General features: G+C 35.1%; 3 protein-coding genes across 4 annotated transcripts; 1 reads left to right on the top strand and 2 right to left on the bottom strand.

The window, feature by feature from the left end:
- Window positions 1-203: 203 nt before the first annotated feature.
- On the bottom strand, window positions 204-1,343 carry LOC306879227 (putative nuclease HARBI1; the record flags this gene model as incomplete). Its single annotated transcript, XM_079432013.1, has 3 exons — window positions 204-894; window positions 1,014-1,128; window positions 1,216-1,343. The coding sequence occupies 3 exons, from the start codon at window positions 1,341-1,343 to the stop codon at window positions 661-663; spliced, it is 477 nt and encodes a 158-aa protein (XP_079288139.1). The 3' UTR covers window positions 204-660.
- A 2,379-nt stretch (window positions 1,344-3,722) lies between these two features.
- On the top strand, window positions 3,723-15,088 carry LOC306879404 (GATOR1 complex protein NPRL2-like). 2 transcript variants are annotated; one of them, XM_079432331.1, is made up of 12 exons: window positions 3,777-3,898; window positions 4,084-4,175; window positions 5,877-5,970; window positions 7,349-7,517; window positions 7,599-7,707; window positions 7,794-7,930; window positions 8,702-8,799; window positions 12,780-12,816; window positions 12,893-12,986; window positions 13,718-13,832; window positions 14,050-14,192; window positions 14,287-14,786. In XM_079432331.1, the coding sequence occupies exons 3-12, from the start codon at window positions 5,954-5,956 to the stop codon at window positions 14,352-14,354; spliced, it is 987 nt and encodes a 328-aa protein (XP_079288457.1). In that variant the 5' UTR covers window positions 3,777-3,898; window positions 4,084-4,175; window positions 5,877-5,953; the 3' UTR covers window positions 14,355-14,786. The 2 variants fall into 2 exon arrangements, with proteins under 2 accessions (XP_079288456.1, XP_079288457.1); XM_079432330.1 differs by lacking the exon at window positions 5,877-5,970 and having other exon boundaries at window positions 3,723-3,898; window positions 14,287-15,088.
- Window positions 14,807-25,974, bottom strand: LOC306879403 (cytochrome b-c1 complex subunit 1, mitochondrial-like). Its single transcript, XM_079432329.1, has 13 exons — window positions 25,665-25,974; window positions 22,750-22,890; window positions 22,339-22,425; window positions 21,518-21,647; window positions 21,141-21,339; window positions 20,223-20,302; window positions 20,001-20,116; window positions 19,754-19,897; window positions 17,315-17,475; window positions 17,126-17,211; window positions 16,203-16,291; window positions 16,010-16,085; window positions 14,807-15,431 (listed from the first exon to the last, which is right to left on the bottom strand). The coding sequence occupies exons 1-13, from the start codon at window positions 25,725-25,727 to the stop codon at window positions 15,367-15,369; spliced, it is 1,437 nt and encodes a 478-aa protein (XP_079288455.1). The 5' UTR covers window positions 25,728-25,974; the 3' UTR covers window positions 14,807-15,366.
- Between the last annotated feature and the right edge of the window lie 717 nt (window positions 25,975-26,691).

Raw genomic sequence — 26,691 nt, 5'->3', positions numbered from 1 at the left:
TCTGACAACACAGAAAATGGCGTGCTTACCCCGTTGTCGTCATCCTCATTTCTACAGCTTGAGTAGTGTTATATTCTGTTATCAGTTAATTGTTATTTTATAGCAATTCCTGAAGAATGTGTCATTAAAACCTACATTTTAAATGTTCAGCTTAGAAATAATGTAAGTGCTTTAACACATAATGGCACTTAGACACACTTGGTATGGTGTTTAATCTTGTTTTATTGTTAAATTTGTGTACGTGCTGTGGTGTAACTTAAATATTTTTTGCCTGTAGGTCAGCACAATTTTGGTGCCTTTTTAAATTATGTGCATATACCTACTTCAACTCACCTTTTCCTTAATTTTCTGCATTGTTCTTGTCTCATATTGTGTATTTGCACTCAATTATTACAGCAATTTACAAACAACGACGTGTTTTTTTCCCTTCATGTGCAATTTGCCAGTGTTTTGTACAAATGTCTGTGCATGTAACGGGGTAAAACAAGTTAGAGGATAGTCATCATAGCCTCCCGAATTACTTGAGCATTACGCCCTCCCACTCCCTGGAGCACATCTTGCGCAGGGTCCTGCAAGACATCTGCGACGTTCCAGTCAGGTAGAAACATTTCTTCATGCATCTCACAAATATTGTGCAGAACACAACAAGCAGCAACAACATCAGACATCATTGACATCATTTCGCTTCAGCAAGCACCACCAACGACCTTTAAGTCGCTCGAATGCGTTCTCGACAACCATCCGTGCTGAGCTCTGTCTGTAGTTGTAGAGTCGCTGTTGAGGGGTCAGCGCATGGTGGTTTGTGAAACCCTTCATAAGCCACTTCTTGAGAGGGTATGCAGCATCACCAATTAAATGGACAGGAACCTCAACTCCATTCACAATCCTGGAGTTCTGTTTAAAAAATAAAATGCAATATTATAAAATGCTTTGTGAGAACATCCAGTGTGGTTGCATACACTTCCATGTTATTTTTTTTTTTTGTTTTTTTTAAATAATCAAACAGTGCTTACCTCAAGAGGAAACAGGTAGCCACCCTGTTCTTCTGCCATTTGGAAAATGGGAGAGTTGGATAACACACGAGCATCATGTGTGCGGCCGGGCCAGCCCACATACACATCTGTGAAGCTAGTTCAAGAGACATTGAGTTAATATTTGTACATGTGAAAACATATTTCTGTAAAGACCACCGTAGCTTAGGGACTACATTCTTACCAGAACTTGTGGTCGACAACAGCTTGAAGAACAATTGAATGCCATCCCTTACGATTACAGTACAAACACTTCCGCTTTGCTTCTTCTCGTTCTTCCTGTTGGCTGTCTAGCGTTTTCGACTCGTACATTATATGTCACATGATGACGTCACGTGTCATTCACCTTTACGGGTCGTGTGTGAACGCACGCACAGATTCCGGGAAATCACTGGCAGAGTGGCAGTGTGAATGCAGCAAATCTAACGATCCGGGAACAATTGCCGGAATCATTACGCGTGTATTTTCCGGAATCTCTGTGTGAAAGGGGCTTAATTCATTCCCCATCTTTAATTATTGACTCTCTCCCTAGTACATATTCTAAACAGCTGTATATAGAGAGTAAATGAGGCACAAATCTGTACATAAATCTTCTGTTCCAGATTCTTACACATTATTATTATTATTATTATTATTGTTTCTGTTCTCATGTCAGATATGTATGTATGTATGCATGTATGAGCTTCTTAAAAACCACAACAAATTCCTCGTGTGTTTGCGCACACTTATAAAGCTGATTCTGATTCTGATTTTTTTTTTTTTTTTTTTAGCCAACTGCAAATAGGACAACGCAAGCCTCGAGGAAATCTGAAGAAAGCCTGTTCTCTGCATTTCCAAGAGACCTCCACAGCCTAATGTCGTGTTTGTACTAGTTAAAGCCCAGAATAGCCCTGAATGAATGGCCAAAATGACCCTGGTCATATTCAAACCTCTCTCTCTCTCCCCAGAACAGACTTCCAGGAGCATTTTTAACCTTTGTAAGGGTCATTTTTATAACAATATAATTGCCTTATTAAATGTTTCTGGCGTTTTTGTCAAATATTTAAAAATAACCAGTTTCTTCAGTCAATCACAATACTATAGACTGAATTTAAAATTATTTACACAGGCTGTTTAATGCTGATCATGTACTGTATGTGCATTTACACAGCAACTGTATAATGTAAATAGCCTAGAAATTAGAAACACAGGAACTCCTTAATGAGTGAAGCTGAAATATCATGACAAAATCATTGTTTATTATTGCTCTTGATGTTGTAATAATGATGATCAATTTTGATTAATAGAAAGGTTTTTGGGGGGGGGGGGCATGTCATATTCTGGTCTGTGTTAAACATAACTATACTTTGACATTTTGTTGTACAACGTAAACTGCACACACTCAAACCCCAAACATTCCTATGTAGTAACATATAGCTATTTAAAAATAAAAATGAGTTTCAAAATTAGTGTTTTCTGCATGAGTGTAATTTGCATTGTATAGCAAAATGTCAAGCATTATAATGCTTATTTTAGGCTTCAGACATTTAAATACACAAGTACTAGAAAACCCATACATTTATAGTTTGTAAAATACACGCTTATGTCTATGAAACAGCAATAATGATCCTTACAAATATAATCTGGCAACATGTTTTATTGATATCATATACACAGATTGTGTATATAACTTTAAAGTGTACTCTGCTCTTCTCCCAGTTTACCGGAGACTTACTTTAACGTGTTTCGGTAGTAGAGGATGAATTTGCGTCTTTTAAATCCCACAGCTGGGATTCAGCGCGAATTAACATGGCGGCGCCCATCACCCGGTATAGATCAACTAACACAAGCATTATAAAAGTGTTTAAACTACCAAATACATTTACTTGCACATATTTCAGAATAGGAATATCAGATGTTTCATAATATAGGGAGTATGTTTGTGAATATCAATAATAAAAAGAGGAAAAACGAATTAAAAACGATCCACGTGTCATACAGCGCTATTGTGGCTGCGGTGCGTCACATGACAAGCATGACCCGTCGCCATGGAAACAACAAAGCTAAACATTCTAAAGTAACGGTCGCACAAAAATACTCACCCTGGGGGCTCAGCTAGAATATTTTAAACTCACGTGTGAAAGGGTTAATCACTATTTTATAATATTCAGCGGTCTTTAAATGTGTTGGCCTAAATAACTGCTAAAATAATTATTTTAACAAAATGTTTTATTCTTTTGTTTTTTAATGCTTGCATAGATGGGTAATTTTTAACCCATGTGTGTAAACTTATTGTAGTAACACAACACCTAGGGAAAAAATAAAAGATTAATTTGTGGTCATTGTAAAAAGATATTTTGAATATTCATGGATCATGGAATTTATAGCTCAGGGAATATTAAATACTGAAATAAACTGATTTCAAAAGATAAAATTAAAATTTGCCCAGCGAAGCATGAAATAACAGGAAATGTATATGATCATTTTAGACCCATGTTGTGCGTTAGAAGGGGTTTTCATAGCGTGTGCATCAAAGTGTTAAACATGTAACTATTTTGGTAGAATGTTAAAAACATGAAAAATATGTATCTTTTTTTCCAAAAAATTATGAACCCAATATGTTACTGGATACCAGGAATGACCCATGTTTGTATGTGTGAGCCACACTCCGGAGCAGATGGTGGCGGCAATGCACCACCGCCGTTAAAAAATAAAAAAAAGAGAGAAGAAGAAGGAGAAGCACGCACTAAAGAGGAAAAAGAATTATAGCTCAACATTTAGACATTAACGAGTTGGTAACATTACTGAACATGGGTACATACAGACGAATAGATTGTATATTTTTTAGTGAATTTCATCCAACTTTAGGACCAAAGATCACATATCAGGTAACGTCATAGAAGCATATATTTGGGAGCAAAAGAGAATAATCGCAGTATGTTTGACCATAGATTTGTATTGTTATTGGTAAGAAAACTCCGTCAGGGATGCATGCAAGCTAATGTTTTATATGGTTGTATAAGAGACACAGTTACATACATGCAGTTATTTTTTTTTTATGTTTGATTCGAAGGTTCCAGAAGAATATATTTCAAGGGAACTTTTTGATACTGTGCAGGTGTACATTATCACCAAACCTGAACTGCAAAACAAGCTCATAACAGTGTACGTACTGAAATTTACTTCATCTCAATGCTGCATTGTCGTATTTGTCTTTGCACTATACTTAAACAGAATATACGCTTATATATATATATATATATATATATATATATATGCGCATGTATGCAGTGTTGGGCAAGCTACTTGGAAAATGTAGTGAGCTAAGCAAACAGTTACTCCTCATTAAATGAAGCTTCACTGCACTAAAGCTACAGCCCTGGGAAATGTAGCAAGCTAAGCTACAGCAACATGGCATAAGCTTTTTTTTTCTCAAAATTTTTATATTGAATCAACATCATAGTAAGTCGATGCTCTCTCAGTGATCCATAAAACTGTCAGTCAAGCAGATAGACAGGCATAATAGTTCAGTTTAATTGTTTATTCAACACTTATTCAACAACAAAGATCAGTATCATGTACAGGGCCAGATTTACCTTATATTGTTAGGCAAAATAAAATTTTTCCTGTCAGCCGGAAACCTCCTATTGGTAGTTATTGTGGCTTTATTGTATACAGATACATTTATATAAGTGGTAACACTTCACAATAAGATTCATTATTTAACTAGTGTAGTTAACATGAACTAAGCATGAACAATACTTCTGTAGCATTTATTAATGTTAATTTACTAATGCATTGTAATATAAAATATAATATTTGATGCATTTCTCAGATCAGAAATTAAATTCTAAAAACTACTTGTTCAAGCTCCACATCATCTAGTCACTTGTGCACATGATAAACGCAGTTTCTCATTCTTTTGAACAAGTTGCATTTGCTTTGGTACATTCATGCAATCGATAATGTACTTTTGTCTGCGTTTTCTTACATTATCAGTTGCTAATGTCATATTGCTCAAAATGTATTATATAGTTCTCTGAGCAATAGTCATCAAAACATCTAGTCATTAGTTCATCGTATAAGTCATTAAATGCAAAATGGTTGATCTAGTTGTCATAAACTGTCAAGCATAATCAAGGGAGGAATAATGAAGTCTGACTGACAGTTTGAGGAGCCAATGGCGTTACGAGTGGCTGTGGCGTCACTTTTACAGATCCAGGATCAGTGATCCGTAGCAGTTATATTTCTGATTTGAGCTCGAGCTTCAGAATGCTTTGGAATGGATAAAGTAACGTTAGCTTTTGTTGATGCTACCGCTCTACTTGATCAAAAAAAAGAGCTTTGCAACTGAAAAGCTATTTGATTCAGAAAGCAGCGACGCTACCACTGCGCTACTGAGAATTGTTGTTAAACTAGTAGCGTCACTACTTGTAGCGACGCTACTGCCCATCACTGCATGTGTGTGTGTAAGTATACATACAGGTCGATATATATTTGAAAACTGACACAATTTTATTAATTTCTGTATGCCACCAGAATAGAAACGATCGAGATTATTCAAGTGCAGACTGTAAGCTTTAATTCAAGGGGTTTAACAAAAATATAACATAAAAAGCTTAGGAATTACAACTATTTTTATACACAGTCTCCCGATTTTCAGGGGCTCAAATGTAACAATAGGTTCTAATAGCTTCCTGTTTTTATTTCTGGAAAATATTTTAAATATTTCGGCACTAATGCGAATAACGTTCTGTGAAAATAACTTACAACTCTCCAGCTGATCTGCCACATCCCGTAGCAAACTGGACAACGAATTATTACTTGCCGCTATTTTCTTTGAAAACTCTCATCTCTATCGCTTAGCTGGCCTGACGATGCGACGCGTGAGCTCTCAACCAATGATGCACTGAAGCTACACAAGGACCACCTTCCTCATTTCCATGTTACACACAGAAAGGTAAAAATAAATACATGTGGGAATAAATCATTTAAAAAAAAAAAAGTAAATGTATAAATAAACCTCAAAATAAATGTATAAATAATAAAAATACATTAAAAAAGAATTAGTGAAAAAATAAGCATTAAAAACTGTTTATAAATGTCTAAAAGCAGAAAATAAATTAAGGGGGGAAAAATTATTTTATTACAAATTATATTTATTTTATCAAGTCGTTTATTCATTTATTTATTTTCATATTATCACATTTATTTATCTATTTATTCATTAATATATTTATTTATTAATTCATTCATTTATTCATATTTAATTAATGCAGGTTTGGTCCCCCATACTCTTCTTCGTAGTAGGTGCATTTTAAAAATGTTTCCCGATGAATCCTGGACTCCTGCTTAAAATTAAAAAAAATTATAATGACAGCTACAAAAAAAAAAAAAAAAAAAAAAGTTGGCGACGCTCTTGTCATTCCATCCTGACAGATGACAGCCATGACAGCTGTGGAATCCGGGAAAATAAACCGTGGAACTTTGACCAATGAGAGACAAACAAAGCAATCCATCTACAGGTGTGAAAGCACCCTTAGAATCAACACCAGACCTTTCACTTGCTTAATTGATGTAGAAATAACGAAAGAATAGCCCACATCTGTCCATAAAATGGCTTTTGAGTCAACTGTCCAGTTACATATGGTCCCTTGAAAAAGGGGGGCGGTACATATTAAAAAGAGCTGTAATTCCTTTACCTTTCCTCCAATTGTTATTAGAACGCCCTCAAATTAAAGCTCAGAGTGTGCACTTTAAGCCCATATTCATTATATCAAGGGTTCTCAAACCTGTCCTGGAGGACCCCTAGCCCTGCACATTTTTTATGTCTCCCTTATCAGACACCCAATTCATGTCTTGCAGTCTCTACTTACGAACTGATGAGTAGAATCAGGTGTGTTTGATAAGGGAGACATACAAAATGTGCAGGGCTAGGGGTCCTCCAGGACAGGTTTGAGAACCCCTGCATTATATAACTAACTTGTTTTGGTCAACAGCTAAATATATATGGACCTAACTGTACCCGCATATAGAAATCTTCGTCAAAGTAAAAAAAAAAAAAAAGACTGTCATCACAAGTTAGTACAACTGAAGTCATACAGATTCTTATACCATTGTTGTCAGATTTGGTTCTTGGTATAGAAACAGTTACATAGATTAATTTTCAGCCTTTTGAATTTAGGTGATTAAATGCACCTATTGTTAAAAAAAAAAAAAAAAAATTCCCTGGATTACTTCTTGGTTTGCATCTGTGAATTTTCACACTTTGGTGTGAATAGACCTTTAGAGTTATTAAATAATGACACTGTTGTGTTTTATCTGTGTAACTGATTAAGGACTGCCATGGAGAAGAAACTAATAGGTTGTCCAGTGTGCATTGAGCATAAGAAGTACAGCCGGAATGCCTTGCTCTTCAATTTGGGTTTAGTCTGTGATGCCAGGACAAAAACATGTGCTTTAGAACCTATTGTCAAAAAACTGTCTGGCTACCTCACAACTCTGGAGGTAAAAGTTAATTTAATAAGAATGCGTTATGGTATCTCAAAAATGGGCACTTATTAACTATACTTACATTTCTTTGATTAGCTTGAGAGTGGATTCATTTCAAATGAGGAGAGTAAACAGAAGCTATTGCCTATCCTGTCCACACTTCTGGAGGAACTTAATGTTACAGGAGCCTGCACCCTGCCTATTGGTTATATGTGTATTTTCTATCTCTCTGTTTCCCACATCAGTGGATGTCATTGTTTTTATAATCACTCTTTCTCGCTTTAATGACAGATGACTCTAACACCATCCACTTGAAGCTAATTGAACAAAGGAAAGATCCTCCGGTGGTTCAGGAGTATGATGTACCGGTATTTACCAAGAATAAGGACCACTTTATAAAGTCACAATGGGATCTCACCACACAGCAGGTCTACAAAAAATGTTTCTTACCATGTACTTTTACTGTCTTAAAATTATTTATTTGTCTTTTTTATTATCAGATTAAAAAAATAAAGCCCTGCTTTACATTGTAAGTGTATAAGCATAAGCACCATGTTTGTTTTTGTTTTGCCACCCACCAAATAAGAGTTTTCATGGCAGAAGCATTGCATGTTGCAGTGTAGCAGGTGTTTTGGCCCACAGTATATATTTTTTTGCAGTGGTACTCGCATTCAATTAGAGCACACTGCTGCAGTAAATTAATATGAATTGACACAAAGAATTACACCTTTAAAAAAAAAAAATGCATTTAATTGCAGTGTAGTGCATTTTGTTAGGTAGCGAGTCCAAAAAGAAAAAAAAACACAATAAAAAAAATTTACCCATTGTTTGAAATGGTTCTTTTGTCCGACTGGGAGCAAGTAACACATGGTGACTCTATACACCACATTTCACCACAGTGTGAATAAAATGAGATGAGCTGAACAGTTTGACACTCTAATTGTAAAGAAGTTAGAAGCAAATGTTGTCCTTATTCTCATGTAAATAAGATTTTGCAACAATTAAGTTTGTAAAGCTTATTACCATCTTCTCTTAACCATTGTTTTTGCTGGTGTTGCATTGACATGCCACTCATGCTTGCAGTGTGCAATGTAAAAGTGTAATGTGATTTTTTTTTTGGGGGGGGTGGCATCATTTGTGTTATCAATAATTTTGCATTTATATTATTTTTCATTAATATTTTAATAAATTTTTTTCAGATCTTACCATTTGTAGATGGGTATCGACACATTCAAAAGATCTCAGCTGAGGCCGATGTTGAGCTTAATTTGGTTCGGATTGCTGTTCAGAATTTATTGTAAGTATGATTTCCTATTTTGAGTTGCTGCAATAATCTCAATAATTTATTTAAAGGAATATTCTGTGTTAAATACATTTTAACCCTCTACCTCACTGGTTCTCTGCTGGCTTTCCTTTAGCACCCAGTTTTTATTCTGAAAAATGTATAAAACTACACAAGTAATATCTCCCTAAATAAATATATCTCCCTCGACCTTCAAGGTTACAAACTCCTAACAGCTGTACTTTTCCACTCATGGTGTGAAACTAGAAAGAAACACTATACTATGTTTCATGAGCATATAGAAAATCATGTAAAATCAACCAAAATGAATTTTTCTTTGACAGAAGCATTATAATTTTATTTATTTTTTTAAATTAATGTAGATATTTCATGGAAAATGTGCCATGCAAGGGGAAGATTTCTGCCGCCTGGTTGAAAAACACTTGGCAAAATGAAAATTACTTGATATTACCACTATGACCAGTAGATGGCTGCAGAGGATCACTCATTGGTACATTTGCCATTTCTAATACAGTTATTTTCACTGTTTGCTTTAGGATTTATATAAGACTAAAAAAAAATCACTATTATAACATTTAAAAAAAAAAAACTTTGTCAAAGTTTAGCACTATTTTGTACTAAAGGATAAATAGTATGAAGAGTTTTCAAAAAATTGTGATCACCAGAAATTACCTATTTTGAATTAAAAATTTTAAACGAAATGGGACTAGTTGAGCTGTACTCGTTTTAATGCATTGTTTTCCCCTCTTTGTCTTTTTCTGTTCTGCACCCCAGAACATTTCTCTCCTCTATTCATTTTATTTAGGATAATTCAGTGTCTGTAATGTCAAATAAGCGATTGATGCTCACTTGATGATAAATGTCTTTTTAGAAAAAAGAAAAGAAAAACTTCTTTCTTTGTTTATTTGTATCAATTAATCTTTTGGTTATTTATAACGTTTTATTAGAGAAGATTTTAACAGCATGATTTTGGCAAAAATGTAGCTAATCAGAATCATGGGTTCGAATCGATAGCCCATGAACACGACAAAAAATGCAGGTCTCTGTTAATTGCATTGCAGTTTGCTTTGGATTAAGTATATAGCTTAAACTAGGGATGCACCGATACCACTTTTTCCAGTACTCGCCCGATACCGATACTTTTATTTTTGGCACTTGCCGATACAGAGTACCGATATTTTCATTGCATTTGTACATTATTTTAAATATTGGGTACAGAAACCAAAAGAGTATGTATAATGTTAATTGGTTAACTTCATTTATCAAATAAATACAGTCAAACCAAAATTTATTCAAACACCTTTAAAATTTCTCACATTATCACAGTTTATTCGCTATGGTTTAGAAAATGGTAATAAAATATGACAAGAACTCAGAGTAAAACTGTGTCTGAACAAATTCAGCTTGATAATGTCAGATAACTTTGATAGAAAGGTGCATAATGGATTACAATCAACCAAAAATTCAGACAGCTGTTAGTATGACAATATTTACACAACTATCAATACTTTGGGGCCACCCTTAGCCTTAATGACAGCCTGTAGTCTCCTGGGCATGCTGTAAACCAGCTTCATGCAAACCTGAACTTCAGTTTTTTTCCCAGACTCGGTCTGAATAATTTTTTGTCCCAAATTTTTATCAATTGTACTGGTAGTCCACTGTATGAAGAATTTTTGGTTCTAATATATCACAGTTTACTTTATTTTGATTTGACTGTATAATATCTTCGGTTATTTTCACACTTAATTATGCCCATTAAAATGTATTTTACAAGTTTTTGTTACTTTCACTGTTCATTTTTTGCACTATGGTACATCATCTTTAATTTAATCGCATTAAAGCTGCTCCATTGCAGCGGCTCAGTACTGTAATAATGCACGGAACCACTCCCTATAAATCTCCTAACTGTGATATTTTCAGAAATAAAAGTTGCTTTTTCATCTGAAACGTGCTGCAATTTATATTCCAAAGCCACTCATATAATGCATAATCAATCATGAAGCAAGCAAAACACGCACAACGTGCACACGCATTTGTACTGGTGCAGAATGAGAGGGACAAATACAGAACATAGCGCATAGGCTGTTAGTTTCATTTTCGCCAGAATGTCGTGTGTGTTTAAGGTTGAAAATAAATGATGGTTTATAGTGAATACCCCTATAAATTGTCTTATATTTACGATTTAGTTTTAAGACAAATGATGCGTGTGCCAAGTGAGCGAACATCAATAAAGATCACACAACAGAAGTGCGTGCACGCTCTCTCTCTCTTAGCCCATCAGCTCGCGCACATCAGCTATACAGGCGTCAATACTGAATGTTTAACATTAATTTCATTGCATGCATATACTTCGTTGACATCCTTAATCTCTAATAACTCCATTCTGCTGTCTGTTGTCTGTATTTTTTTGGTCTGAATATGGCACTTATCACATGCTGTGTGGTATCGGCGCTTGGTATCGGGGCATTTTAACGAGAGTACAAGTAGGAGTACAGGAGCTCAGTATCGGGCCCGATACCAGTATCGGTATCGGTGCATCCCTAGCTTAAACGTAAGAGCCCTTGAGCAGATCTGATAAGACAAAAAGGGTTATTTGTGTTGGGCTATTTCTTTTCTTTTAGTAGGCTAGGTGCATTAAATGATTTGTTATCAGCAAGACGTTAAATCTGTCATTGTAGCGTTTTGAAACTCAAATTTTGTTTGGATGTCTTAAAATAACAGTACATATTAATCAGTTATTTTATCAATTATTTAGTCGGATACAGATAGAGAAGCACAATAAGATTACATTTAATTGAATGCATTTGTGAGAGCACGACTGCATGTGAATTAGTCCCGCACATCTGTGCAATGTCTCTCTACTGGGTGAAGCTGTGTTTTAATTATTTGTCCATTAACTGTCCATCGCCGTTTTCATAACCTTCACCTTCTGTCTGATTTGAGTGATAGGCTGCATCAGTCTCAAGCTAGATAATCATGTGAATTCTTGATAAAATGCAGTTATATTATGAGCTTTTGGCATTAATTGTGCTCGTGATGGAGCGAACGAAAATTACAACTCCCGACTTTCCAAAAAATCCTCGCTTCAGTCAAAATCACGCAGCTCCATGATTTTCGCTCCACTCTCACGATCCCGTTACTCTGGTTTGGGGTGGCAAAGCTCATTTTTAGGGGGTATTCTAACAAAATTCTGAGTTTTGGCATTCATTTAATTCTACCCCAACGTAATATTAAAACCGAACATGTATTTCTGACAAGAAAAATGCCGCTTCTAATGTAAAAACAGGAAAATGGGAGTGCCGTTAACAGTCAAATACATGATATCAATCAGCTTAACTTACCTCATCTTTTGCGGTCAAAACTGTCTGCATCCACACAAGCAGCGTGCATGTGATAAGATGCCCGCTGAATATGCTGCTTTAGCAAATCACGCTGCTGTTCAATGTATCTTTAAAGTAGATCTTCACTTAATAGCATGAAGAGCAAATATTGACACAGACTGTACATTGAGATCGATTTAAACTCACTAAGATACAGTACAGGGCCCTGATGTGCTTATTATTATGGGAAATGGCAAGCCTTGCAGCTCTACTTTTGGAGAAAAGTCTAATAATCCAACTTTGCCTTGAAAACCAATCATTATATCACGGAAATGCTGTCAGTTGTAAGACCGTTAGTTAGATGCTTGATGACAGCTCAAGTTGTAGGTAACCCACAATATTATTGTAATTTTGATGTGCTTCTGGCATATGGTCTCAATCTCTTGATTGTTGACAAAAATGTATACTATGATGAATGCATCAAAATCTAGCACCTTATTAAAATTGAATGAATTTAAAATGAAAATAGCATTAATTAATGCTCTAAATTTAAAACCATAAATAGATCATTACAATACTTAGAGTGAAGCAGAAAGGACATGCATATACATGTAATAGCAGTTATGGACTGAACAATTGTATTATGTTTCACAGGTATTATGAAGTGGTAACTCTGGTATCCATATTCCAGGTAGGTTTGTTGTTGTTGTTTCTTCAGAATTTGATTATATACTTTTTCTTAATTTTGTGTTTTTCATATCCTACAGTACTCAAATGTTTACTGCACAACACCTAAAGTACAAAACTTAATAGATAAGAAGTGCCTTCAGGAAGAGTGTATACATTACGTCAGTAAACTAGGTAAGCAAGTTCATAGATTCCAAATACATGGTTTTTTTATGCAACATGTGCTGTATGTGTATGAATGTGAGTAGACACAGAAGACATTTTGGTAACACTTTACAATAAGGGTACAGGAATAATCATGTACTATTTGTTGAACAATTCCTAAAGAATTGCTCAAACTGGAACTTGCTCAAACTCTTTCCAGTTTGAGCATTTCTTTAGGAATTGTTCAACAAATGGTCTTTGTCGTTGTTTTTTATTTTTTATTATTAATCAGTGTATAAGACACAATAGGGTGAGTTCAAAAGGGAAGGGATGAACATAAAACAGATAAGATCAGTCATTAGTGTATTTAGTATTTTCTACACTTGATGAGGAGGATCAACTAATCCTTTGCCACCCAATAGTGTTTATGACACAGCTGAGGATGTCAAATGCTCAAATTATGATAGTATTAAATTATTTAAATTAATTTCTAAGTCTTCTTATTCCTTCTTAAAGAGTGTTTGATTTAGTTTACCCATAAATGTTAATTAATGCTTTAACTATCAAACATGTACTAACATGTAGATAAGGCTGCCGTTATTCATGAATGAAATCCGTATGACTTCAGTCGTAGTTAAGTTCATAATTAGTAAACTCTAACTTAACTTAATGTTGAATTAAGTTAATTTAGGCATTAGTACATGATTATTCATGTACCCTTATTGTAAAAGTGTTACTGACATTTTACTGTATGTCACCAGGCCAAAGGACAAATCTCAGGGATGTCTTCCAGTTGTACTGTGGTCTGACCCCGGGTACGACTGTACGTGACCTCTGTTCCCGCTATTCTCACCAGTTACAGAGGGTGGATGAAAGGCAAGGCCATTTGAATTTGATTGTTGTTCACAACATGTCAGTTGTTTGATTGTGTATGTGTTTTTAAACTACAGAAGAACAATACTGTAAAGATTTTACATTAAGAAGAATGCTTTTGTGTCCTTTTGGCTATTGGTTAAGTACTTGTGTGATCTGTAAGAAAATAAATATTCTATATAAAATAATTATTTGATTTTTATCTTTTGTGTTGCTTTAGGAAGTTGATTCAGTTTGGCTTGATGAAAGGTTTGATTCGGCGCCTACAGAAGTATCCAGTCAAGGTTGTGAGAGATGAGCGGAGTCGTCCACCTAGACTTTATACTGGCTGCCATAGTTATGATGAAATCTGTTGCAAAACTGGCAAGTATTATGTATATGCATATGTATATTTTTCACAAGAATATTCCTTCATTTTAATGAAAGTGACATTATTCATTGCCTGTTTTTTTTTCAGGAATGAGTTATAAGGAGTTGGATGAGCGCTTGGAGAATGACCCTAACATTGTTATTTGCTGGAAATAATGTTGCAGAGGGAGAATTATATCTACAGACTATTTCAGTGAAAGAAATTATTTGAAACGTGAGAGAAACAGATCTGGTCCTGGTGCTTTTGCAGTCTCAGGCTTTTTGTTCTGTACATTTATTTATTGTAAACCAACTACCCTTTGTGTATATATATGAACACAATTGTAAAAAAAAAATACTGCAATGATTTAAGATGCATAAATGCAAAAATTACTAAAAGTTTCTAAATGAAAAGGTAGGTCACTGGTTGTGAAAATTTATGGGTGTAGTGCGGTCTTATTTAATAGTATGTTTTACCACAGGTATTTCTTACATAAAAAAAAAAAAAAAAAACTGGAAAACAGAGACAAGATCACCCTGTTGATCTAAAAATCTATGACTTTTAAAGTACCTTGTCCAATTACTGTTAAATTAAAAATACATTTTTAGAAACTTATGTTTTTGCTTTTCTGATCATGTTTAATTGCACAAATATTTGATAACATCATAATTGCAGTTAGGTCCATTTCTGTCACATTAGTTGCATCAAATATCATGGCTGTCCTAAGACGATTTTTTTTTTTTTTTAATGTATGGACATGGCAGCGTTTGCACAATAGTCTTCTGAAAACAAAAAGATTTTAAGATGTAATTTTAACATCCTTTAGCAATTCCTTCAACTTTCCTTTCCTGTTTACTTGAGAAACTGAATGGGTTTAAAACAAATCAAATAAAAACTTGATGTGACGGTTTTATTTGAAGTCGGAATGAGAGCTATTGCTATATACAAAATGGACAAACAAAACATTACATATTCATAAATAGCTCTGTGCCATGTCTGACATTCCAGATGTAAATATACCAAATTCTACTTTCTCTCTTCATCTGAGCTTGAAAGATGGCTAAGAAAACAAATGGGCAAATATGCTACTCATCAGATTCATACAAGATAGGGGTACGAAAATGATGAGAGGACAAATGTTGCAAAGAGACACATCACATCAGTGAGGGTTGACAGCCCAAGGAACATTTAAAATCGGAGCCAGTACATCGCACTTCTCATTCTGTTATAATCTGGAAGCTGCTCTACTGGACCTGCATAAAGAAAAAAACAATTGCAAGGTTACAAAAATTCAATTGTTAATACAAATGAAATTTTAAAATTCTTCATACCAATTTCAATACCATAGCATTGGAATGGATGTCTAGCAATTTCCTTACATTAAAATCTGATAGCAGAATTAATTACTGTACCAAATGTCCATGTAAATAGGCTGTAGCTAGATCCAGAAAATAACCATATTAGGTATTTTAATCATTTAGTAACTGATCCTTAGATTAGCTTAATTTGATTATCAGCAATTAATTTCAGGAAAAAAAGTTAAGTAATCAGAGCAGATGGTAATAACACTGTCTATAATGTCTTCTGAAGATAAAATGAGCACTATAGCTTAAGCACTGTATTTGTCAAACATGCACCCTTGTCTTGAATGAGAAGAAAAAAAGTTCTCAACATTATCACCCATATTATAATCATTACACTGGTTACTAGTTAAATTCCTTAATTATGTCATGCTAATATAAAAGAGAATTCCACTAAATAATTATTCACTTTAAAGACAAAATTATAAACATACACAATGCATATTAAATATTTAAAAAAACTGACTCACCAACTGCAGACACAGCTGGGCATTTGTCATAGATGTATTTGGAGCAGACATCCCGGACAATCCTGGGAGTCACAGCCTAGAAGCAGCAAACGAGCAAAAAGGTATTTTTAAAATAAAAATGAACTAAATTAAATGTCACCTTAAAGAGTGCACTCACTCAACCACTGAGAGTTTGCAAACATGGAGAATTTACCTCAATTCTGGCATCCCACTCTGCCAATGGGATGCGGCGACCATAATTTAGTATGTGCCTGCCAACGTCATCACAAACAGGTGTAGTTCCTGAGGACAGAAAGAAGAAATATGTTACAAAATTAAAGTGAGTGTGTGTGTAGTAGCAGTCAGTTCTAAGAGGTATTAAGTCAATATTACAGCAAAAAACATGTCTGACAAGCTCTACTGCCACTATAGTTTAAAGTACATATATATCTGCAGCTGATGTACTATTGCACAACACCAGATAAAATTAAATGATCATAATCATTTATTTTTCTCCAATATCTCCACAAATTGGTTGGTATGTAACCAAAACATGGCGCATTTAGCAAAGGTAAGTCAAGTTGTGCTGTGAGGCACTGTGTTGCATTGTTTTTAGGCTTGTTTTTAATCACGATCATCTGCTGGATATAAAAATATAAAGACTTTGTGTCGAGTACTAACAAGTGATTACTTATTTATGAAATAATTTACTTGCATCAAATTATCATAATTAATCAAGTCCAAATACAATGCAGATTAGATTTTGAAATATTCCTAAAAGATCAACATGAGATGCTAACTTGGTAAAAAACATACAACAAAGGGTTTATACACACAAACGCTTGCTGTAGCTTGAATGCCACTAATGTTCTTGTTCTACAACTAGTAGGGATGGCTCAATAACACTTTTTTTATTTCCAATACAGACCTATATCTATACCTCATATCATGAACTTACCGTTTCAAAAATAAATATTGTTAACAAGGCTACTGGATACAGCACTATAATTAACAGTAATTCAAGTGAAAAAAATCCACAAATCTATAAAACCATTTTTTTACTAGGACTACAACTACGTTTTAATGTAAAGAGAGAGAATGTATGGACTGTGTATAAGAGTAAGAATTGTTTATTACCATTGAGCTGTCCCACTAAGCTAGCCTTCAAAGCATTCTTGGCTCGAGCCACATCACTTTCAGTCACTGTGGTGCACAAATTCATCCTGCAATACAGAAACATCAAGAGCACATCAACTCAAATACAACTACAAAACGTTGGATGACAATGACAATCCTATCTTCTCGGTATGTTGTAGCTGAACTTACCAGGCATTCTGAGCCCAATGCATCATGTCCTCTATTTTATGTTTGTCTGTAACAAAATAAATACCCAGCAGTCCAGTGTCACTGTATGAAGAGTGGAAAGCCTGGAAACTGTGACACAGGTTCAGCTCTGCAGCCAGGCGAGCCAGGCGACTGCTTAAGTGCTATACAACATACAAGAAAAATAATTTAAAAATGAGTATTATGTCATGATCCTAATGCAACCACCATTTTACCTGATAAATTACAATTTGTGTCATGCGCCACTAATTTACAGATTAAACTTAATTTACAAAATAAACCACTGTGTATCCATGGCAGTAACTTTTATACTAGGAATAGTAGGAAAGAAAACAATAGAAATAATATCAATAGTGGCTATCATAAAAACTGACATGCAGGTACATCTCACAAAATTAGAATATCGTGAATATCGTGGTTTTTTTATTGTAACATTTCAAAAATGTAAAGTTTGATATATTCTAGATTCATTACATGTAAAGTAAAACATTTCAAAAGTTTTTTCTCTTGAAAATATCCCATAGATTCCATATGGGGTTCAGGTCAGGCATGTTGGCTGGCCAATCAAGCACAGTAATATCATGGTCAGCAAAGCACTTGGAAGTGGTTTTGGCACTGTGGGCAGGTGCTAAAGTCCTGCTGGAAAAGGAAATCAGCATCTCCATAAAGCTTGTCAGCAGATGGAAGCATAACGTGCTCCAAAATCTCCTGGTAGACGGCTCCATTGACTCTGGACTTGATAAAACACAATGGACCAACACCAGCAGATGTCACGGCACCCCAAATCATCACTGACTTCAGAAACTTCACACTGGACTTCAAGCAGCTTGGATTCTGCGCCTCTCCAGTCTTCCTCCAGACCTTGATTTCCAAATGCAATGGAAAATTTACTCTTATCTGAAAAGAGGACTTTGGACCACTGAGCAACTGTACAGTTCTTTTTTTCCTTAGCCCAGGTAAGATGCTTCTGACGATGTTTCTGTTTCAGAAGTGGCTTGGTAGCCCTTTTCCTGAAGACGTCTGAGCGTGGTGACTCTTGATGCACTGACTCCAGCTTCAGTCCACTCCTTGTGAAGCTCTCACAAGTGTTTGAATCAGCTTTGCTTGACAGTATTCTCAAGCTTGCGGTCATCCCTGTTGCTTGTGCACATTTTCCTACACAATTTCTTCCTTCCGGTCAACTTTGATACAGCACTCTGTGAACAGCCACCCCTTTCGGTTATGACCTTCTGTCATTTACTCTCTTTGTGGAGGGTGTCATTGATTGTCTTCTGGACCATTGCCAAGTCAGCAGTCTTCCCCATTATTGTGGTTTAAAAGAACAAGAGATACCCCAAATTTATACAGTAGGGATGATCATTTAATGAAGCTCAAATGTAAATATTCTAATATTTTGAGATACTGGATTTTTGACTTTCATGAGCTGTAATCATCAAAATTAAAACAAGACTTTTCAAATGTTTTTACATGTAATGAATCCATAATATATGAAAGTTTCACTTTTTGAAAAAGTTACAATAAAAAAAAGTTAACTTTTTCACGATATTCTAATTTTTTGAGATGCACCTGTACACAGCAGCCTTCAGATGCATTTCACTAGTCTAAAATGCCAAATAAGATTGATTTTTAAAACATAACAAATGTAGGAATGCACAATATATCAGTACGATATCAGTTTTTTTTTATGGTACCGACACCAATGAAATCTACCAGTATTGGTCAATATTAGATATACATTGACCAGTATTGGATATTTAATGGTGTATAACGATTTCCCCAGATTACCTTTAGATTACCTTTGTTGTCAAAGACTCAATTAAAGTAAACCTTTAAAAACATCATTTTTATTACTGTACATTATATATAAATATATATAATGTATATAATATATATATAAATGTTGTGAAGGCCAAATTCCCATTTAAGCATGTAAAACTTAAATTTTTGTTTTTAGTGTTTTATTGTGTCATTTAGACAAATGTAATATCTGATATTTAATATGTAAATATACATCCGATAATATTCTGCATCATGAATTCTTAATATTTAAATGGAATAAACTATTAAATAGCAATGACAATTGTGGGACACAATCACATGCCTGTGATCAAGAGACTCATTAACAATGTCACTGTTTAAGCTTGCTCTTTCTTGCTTACTTGATTACTATTGATATTAATTTGATATATTGATATTGATATTATTGATACTTGATTATAACATCCTTATTTAATTTCTACTTTCAAGATATGGAACAAAGCACAAAGCTTACTGTGCATTTTATAACAGCCTTTAGGTGAAATCGTTATGCTGAATTTTTCAGGAGCCATCTTAATTTGCCAAAGAATTCAAGAAGCATCGAGAATCCCTGAACACGCTAAACAAATAGGAAATGAAATTTAAGCAAAGTTATAAACTAACCTTGCCACCCCCAAATGTGATGTCATAGCTACCAATGATGGAATTGGCAACCATAAGTGGCACAATATCAGGGCTTGCAGCTCCAGCTCCCTCTACAGCAATAGCAACATGTGCTAGGGGCATTGCATCATCACGCATACGAATCTGAAAGCAAGACAAGATCAAACCAACAGAAAGTCAATCAATTGGTCAAGTAATGGCAATAAACTGAGGCCCTCTCATACACACATGCAATTTATAAAGTTACCTCGCTCCCAGTGAAACGGCATGGGGACAGAACAGGTACAGCATCACCTTCATATTCAAAAGAAACGCCACTGAAATGCTGCTTAGCCAGAGTCACAAGCTCATCATGGTTTACTCCTGCAGCAGAATAGAGAGAGTGTTTAAGCAATCAACTCAGCTTTGGGTGGATTTTCTATTTAAACACTACTGTATGACAAGTTCGATAACAGTTCAAGAGCAGTACCTCCAGCTGTAGCCAGGACCATGCGAGGAGCTTTATAATGGCTATTGATGTATTCCACCAAATCATTACGAGTTAGTGTCCTTGAAAATACAAAGAGCAAAAAAAAAACATTTCCATTAAATTCTTTAGAAAAAGGTTTCATTAGGTATGTTAGCATTTACACATTTTCATCAATGAGAATTAATCCAATCTGGTTTCAAGCCGCCTTTCCTCTATCTCCGACAAATGACGACAGGCGACAGACCGGAAGTCATTCATTTCCAATGGAGTAGTGCGGGAGCTGCGTGGAGTTCCGATCATATGCGGAATATTCGGATCCGATTTGAGCTGCGGATGCGTTCAGATATTTGAGCTTCTGCAGCTAGACCGTATGTGACCGCCCGACCGGATGTGAAGTATTCTATTAAAAACTATGAGCGTAAGGTTAGAATTACCAATATTTTGTTCACTTTAACATTATTCTTTAAACACTATTTCTGTAAAATGGTGCTTTAGAATAATTATGGCAGAAATAATTATTTAATAATTATTAAATCATTATTTACATTGATTAGCCCCATAAAACCTACTATGTTTTTATTTTGGGCATCATCATTTGCATTCATACATTAATTATATTCATTAAAATTATTCATTTTACCATTGGTGAATGTGCCGAGGTGACGGTTGCTGCACGACCAGTCTGAAAGTTCTGTGCGACTACCACTAGGGGAGAAATGTGACAGTCGTGTCCGAATGTCGTGTGCAGTGGAAAGGCAGCTTTTAGAAAGTTCTGTTTATATAAACCCTAAACTTTGCAATGCAATTCACATTTATATTTTAAATGTGCAGTTACGTATGCCGAACAAAATGTCAGCATATCCACAATGCAAGCATATGAGTCATATGAAATACATTATCTCGAGGCTGTGTGTGTACCTGGCGTTGGCAGACGGACCAAGAACACTATGGCCCAGAGGAGTACCCTGGAAGGCAGTAGCATGGAGCAGATCCAGGCAAACATCCTGCAAGCTACCTTGCACCTCTTCCAGCTCTCTTAGAACCACACTCCTCTGCTGCTCTATATCAGCCTCACTCAAAGATGAGCTCTGCACTACTTCTGCCAAGAGCTCCACCGCTAAAAAGAACACAACAAAGAGATGGCATTACTAAGAAAGAGTAACACTTCTGGATTTTTCAGAGAAAGACTACATGTTCTAAGCCAACATGACATACTCCATTCTAGAGCTCATCTAGATCTATCAGGACATTTATCTATCCACATTAACATGAAGAAACTGCGCCAGTAAAGTAACCTTTAGGCAAGTCCTTGGCAAGCGTCTTCATGTAGTAAGCAGTATGTTCCCGTGAGGTGTATGCACTCAAGTGAGCTCCCATAGACTCCACTGCCTGTTCAAGAGCGGACTGTGGGTGATTCTTTGTGCCCTTGATCCAAGAATGGTTTGGAATAAAAAGTGTGCAAATTAGTGAAACAGCATTACAATTTTTAAATTGCTTTCACACTACAACCAATTCCAATTAACAATATTCATGGTTTTTCTTACTATAAACAAATACAAATGACCACATCAGGTGCTCATACAGATTTCACTATATAAAACACTCAGGGTGCATTAAACTTCCCTTTTAGACACACACTAGTAAGCTTCCCTAAGCACTTCCTCTGGGGGCATCCCTGCTGCCATTTTGATGCGTGTTGCACTTGGTCAAGTGGAAGAGGGAAGTTTATATGGACAGACCCTCGACCCCTCAATTATGACAGAAGCAGCAAGACTATTTATATATATTCTTTTGTGTCCAGCAGAAGAAAAACTCATACAGGTTTGGAACAAGCAAAGAGTGAGTAAAAAGACATAATTTTCATCTTTGGGTGAACTATCCTTTAAGTTTACGCTACACTTAAAAATGTAAAGACTAGAAGTTAAATATTCACACAGAGATACCATGGAAAAGCTACTAAATATTAAATTTGCTTTCTCATTACAATAAATATATGACGTTAAGATAACATAATTCTTCAAGCCATATCATGACATGATCATGAGGCAGTGATACCCAGCCCTAGTAACATCGTTCATTTAGAGAGAATGAGACCAAGTAAAGGTTTATTGCATACTTTAAACGCCATATGCTCCAGGAAAAATCCAGCTCCATTATTCTTCTCAGACTCATATCTGCTCCCACAACCTATCCAAAGGCCAACCTACAAAGCCAGACAGATGAAAAACACAAAACATTACATCAGCAGTTCAGGTTGATTTCCTTTTGAGTTTCCTTTTGGATAATCATTTGGAAATGGAAAAATTAAAGTACAGTTGTTCAGGCTTTTTTCAAATCCTGTTATTTTTATGACATGCATAAAACTTTTTATTAGTTATTATTCTTTTTACCAAATTAAAAATGCTATATTTCAGGTACTTATATTTAATTGCAACAACATTAGAATGCTAGAAAATGTGAGAACCTTACAATTCCCTAAATGAGAATTAAAATCACATCTGCAAAAATAAATAAATAATTGACTTACCGTGCATGTGGCTTGGTTGGTCTCTTCAGAGGCAATCCTCAAGCCATTGCTTAGAGTAGTTAGCCGTGTTTCTGGAGCTCCTAGCAGGCTCTGAGCATATGACACAGAGGCCTGTCCTCGTCTCAGAGACAGCAGAAGCGGCTAAAATAATGAAAAAGGTAGACATAAGTATATGGTGAAAGTTCCTTGTATTCATTTTAAAAGCAAGCCAAAAATCACAGACTAACGCAATGATGCTGACCAATAAGACAAAATCTGAATAAAGTGGTTGATTTGACCCAGTAGCCAGAGATATTTTTAATGTTTTTTAAGTCATACATTGTAAAATATTATAACAATATAAATGAATTGTTTTCTATTTTAAAATATTTAAAAACTTTATATATTCTTGTGATAGCAATGCTTTTCAGCAGTAAACACTGCTAATAGGAATTAGTACGGTGGCCGAGAGAGCTGAATGCGCTGCAATTGAAAAACATCCGTAAATTAAGAAAACATCTTCATCAGTTTGACAACACATGCACTACAAATACAAATACTCTCAACAACCAAATACAGAAACGCGCTGCTAATAATCACAACACAACCAAACACAGAAACACGCTGCAAATACGCACAGACCATATCGGAAATGCCACAACAAGTGATTGACATGCTTATCAATGTCTACTCTGAAAGGTGAGATTTTTGTTTATTTTAACATCCTGATCATATGACTCCTTAGCTTTTTTGGATACTATTAGCCTAAATAAGATGGCGAAATACACAATTACTGTAACTGTGAAACATTATGTAAGCTGGCTAACTTATTTTTACAACTTCCCTTACAAAAATTGACCATGGTTACTACAGTTTAACCATGGTAACCACATATTAACCATGGTTTTGCTACACTAACCATAGGCTAACTAGGGCCCTATGATTTACGTGAGGTGGAAAATGTTGACGACATCACGGAATCCAGTCATAAAAATGGAATTTACTGTACAGGTATAATGCAGAATGTCACGGAATTGATCAAACTTTGGATGAACTGATCAAAAGTAGGTCATTAATCTTAAACCAAATTGCAATATGGACTAGTATCTGTAAATATTAAGCCCCAAAAAAAACTTTAAATATGAATCAAAAATGTTCTTCGCGTCTCTGTGTTAATGAATGGAGCATAAAATATTCAAATACACAACACAGAATTTCTGAGAAAAATTTTTTTTTATATATATATATATGTATATATATATATATATAGGGCTATTGTAAAAATCATTTGAAATAAATTAAGTTGTTAAAAATAAAACTGATTTCATTGGGCCCTAGTTAACCATGGTATTTGTACAACTGTGGTCAATACGGGGGGGGGATACTTATATGACTTTATAAAGTCATATATTATAAAGTCATAATATATGACTTTATTCTATAATAAAACTTAATTTTCAAAAGCATTGTTGGGGTCCGCTTGAAAAATTTCCCTTATGAAAATGAACCATGTTTTAAAAGTGTAGTAACCATGTTTTTGGCATATTTACTACCATTTGTTTAACCACATTTTTACTACAAATATCATGGTTAAACTACACAGTGTAGCAAAACCATGGTTAATTTGTGGTTACCATGGTTTAACTATAGTTACAATGGTTTTCTTGTTTTATTTGTAGTAGTAAAACCATGGTTAATTTTCATAATGGTTCCATTGTGTTCTGTGCTACTTGCAGCACATTTCTGTATTTGGTTGTGATGTGAGTATTTCTATTTTTGCATCACATTTTTGTATTTGGTTGTGAGTATTTGCAGCACATGTGCTGTCAAAATGATGAAGTTTTCTTAATTTACTGGTGCTTTTCTATTTGCATGCGTTTTCTTAAGTTGCAGCGAGTTGAGCTCTCTCGGCCAGCGTAAATTACACTAAACTAAAGTAGGAGTGAAAGGGGGAGTAAATCATGTTTAAAGCACCTGTGTGAACACAAACCTGGAAAGAAAAAAGAATTTGGTGAGAAAATCTCAATTAGTAACTCATGGGATATATTATTTATTATATCCAGAGACCAGATCCCAAGTGCACAGTAACTGTTGCCTTGTTTATAAAAACCAGGAAAAACAGAACACAGTGGACTGAAAAAAACCTCTTGCTACAAATTTGCTTATTTATTTTTTAAGATGTGATCAAATGTTATGACATTTTCCTACATTTTTGGAGTTATAAAATGTTATATTTTCTTGTAAATATTATAGCATAGTAGCTTTAGTAGTTCCATTTTTCAATATGAAACAGACATGAACTGTGTTCCGAGAATGTCACCTATACTATGATTTACACTCTTGTATGTAACTGACTCGCTTATTTATAGAAAATTCCTTATTAACAGTCAAGAAATTAGTTATTCGTCAAACAGATCTCATGCTGTTTTGTTGTAACGTTAGATGTTGCTACATAGATATGGACACAAGACTCGGTCTAACGTGTTTCTGTTATTTGATTCAAATTAACGAAAGGAAAATGTCACAAACAGCACGAAGTTATGCTGTTGATGTTAACAGTTACAGAATGTAAGACGAACAAATAATCTATATCTCCATGTGACGTCAGATTTCAATGACCTTGTCAGACCAAATTTCAGGTTAACTTAACCTTAACATAAAGAATAAGAAACATATGTGCAATATTTAAATTTCTAGAGTTACACAGTGGCTTGCTTACAGAACAGTTTATAACTCGTCTCTTGATCCTCAAAGCTCTTACACACGGAAAAGAGCTCTAACCTTTAGTACATCTGAGCTATCAGCTAGCTATCACTAACAAGGCCAATGACCGTCACTGTGACTATGGAGATCGACTGGTTACTATCCGCGTATTTAATTGTAATGTTTGAAACTCGTAACGCCGGTATAAAATGTCAAAACCATGCAATACGTACGTAACCAGCTCTAGCAAGAGCTCGATTCACTGCCCCACTGATCCGCCACATAGAGGCAACCATCTTGTCCACAGTGTGCACCACCGGCTGTCTTCTTCCTCTTCTTTTTGTTTAACGAAAGTCCGCAGACCTACAAAGTTCAGTACCGCCACCTATTGTTGGCATGGACTCAATACTGCGTGGACCATAGAGGGGGACGTCGTGAATTTTACAGTCTATGTATCCGTCAAGACTGTCACTGTAGTTTTTATTGAGTCAGTTCCCTCTTTAGGTAAAATCGCTGTTACGTTCACCTGGTAAATTCAAATCTGCGTCAGCTGACTGGCGCTGAGCCAGAAACAGACGCGTGCTTGAACTCTTATCTAGACTGAAGTCAGTGGCAATGTTCTGTGCTCTCTTTCTGTTGACTAAATTGTTATAATTAGTAACTTACAATTTTTTTTACAGTAGTCAACATTTTAAGTGGATCAAAAAAGTTCATCAGTCTAAGACAAGAGCGCATTTTGGTTAGGTTTTAGGACAACTTTGATGAAACCCTTACAAAAAAATCCTGCAGGAATCCTACACACCACATACCTGCACATTCCTACAGGATCCCACAGGATTTTCGTGACCATTTTCCTGTAGGACTCCTGCAGGAATGTGCTCTGTCCTGTAGGATTTTTATTCAGTCCTACAGGACTCCTTTTTGTAAGGTTTTGATCCACTTCAGATGATGACTAATGTATTAAATTCACGTTAAATACAAAGTCAGTCGTATTAAAAATAATTTATGACCTATATCTGGTACTTAAAGGTAAAAAGACGGGTTTAGATTACATTAACATGCTACTTTGCCCATCGCCCGTTATAGATTAACATGATCTATAAGGGTGCAAATATGCATTTACTTAGGCTACACATATATTTCATTATATATCTAACACAAATTGGGACTATTTCGAATAAAGAATAAATAAAACAAACCTGTTGTGTCACATGACAACTTTTTAGAAGATATATCTGCAAAGTTCTTAGAAATTTAATC

This window comes from Barbus barbus, assembly GCF_936440315.1.
Source record: "Barbus barbus genome assembly, chromosome: 13".
Taxonomy (NCBI): Eukaryota; Metazoa; Chordata; class Actinopteri; order Cypriniformes; family Cyprinidae; genus Barbus; species Barbus barbus.
This window is presented reverse-complemented; position numbering and strand designations above follow the sequence as displayed.

Excerpts from the sequence above, each read along its gene's own strand:
- LOC306879403 (XM_079432329.1), bottom strand. The coding sequence starts at position 25,727 with ATGGTTGCCTCTATGTGGCGGATCAGTGGGGCAGTGAATCGAGCTCTT. Across the intron at positions 20,117-20,222 it reads GGTCCTGGCTACAGCTGGAG|GAGTAAACCATGATGAGCTT; the intron begins GTACTGCTCTTG and ends ATTCTGCTGCAG. Across the intron at positions 17,212-17,314 it reads CATTGGGCTCAGAATGCCTG|GATGAATTTGTGCACCACAG; the intron begins GTAAGTTCAGCT and ends TCTGTATTGCAG.
- LOC306879404 (XM_079432330.1), top strand. The coding sequence starts at position 3,821 with ATGGGTACATACAGACGAATAGATTGTATATTTTTTAGTGAATTTCAT. Across the intron at positions 12,817-12,892 it reads CTCTGGTATCCATATTCCAG|TACTCAAATGTTTACTGCAC; the intron begins GTAGGTTTGTTG and ends CATATCCTACAG. Across the intron at positions 13,833-14,049 it reads TTACAGAGGGTGGATGAAAG|GAAGTTGATTCAGTTTGGCT; the intron begins GCAAGGCCATTT and ends GTGTTGCTTTAG.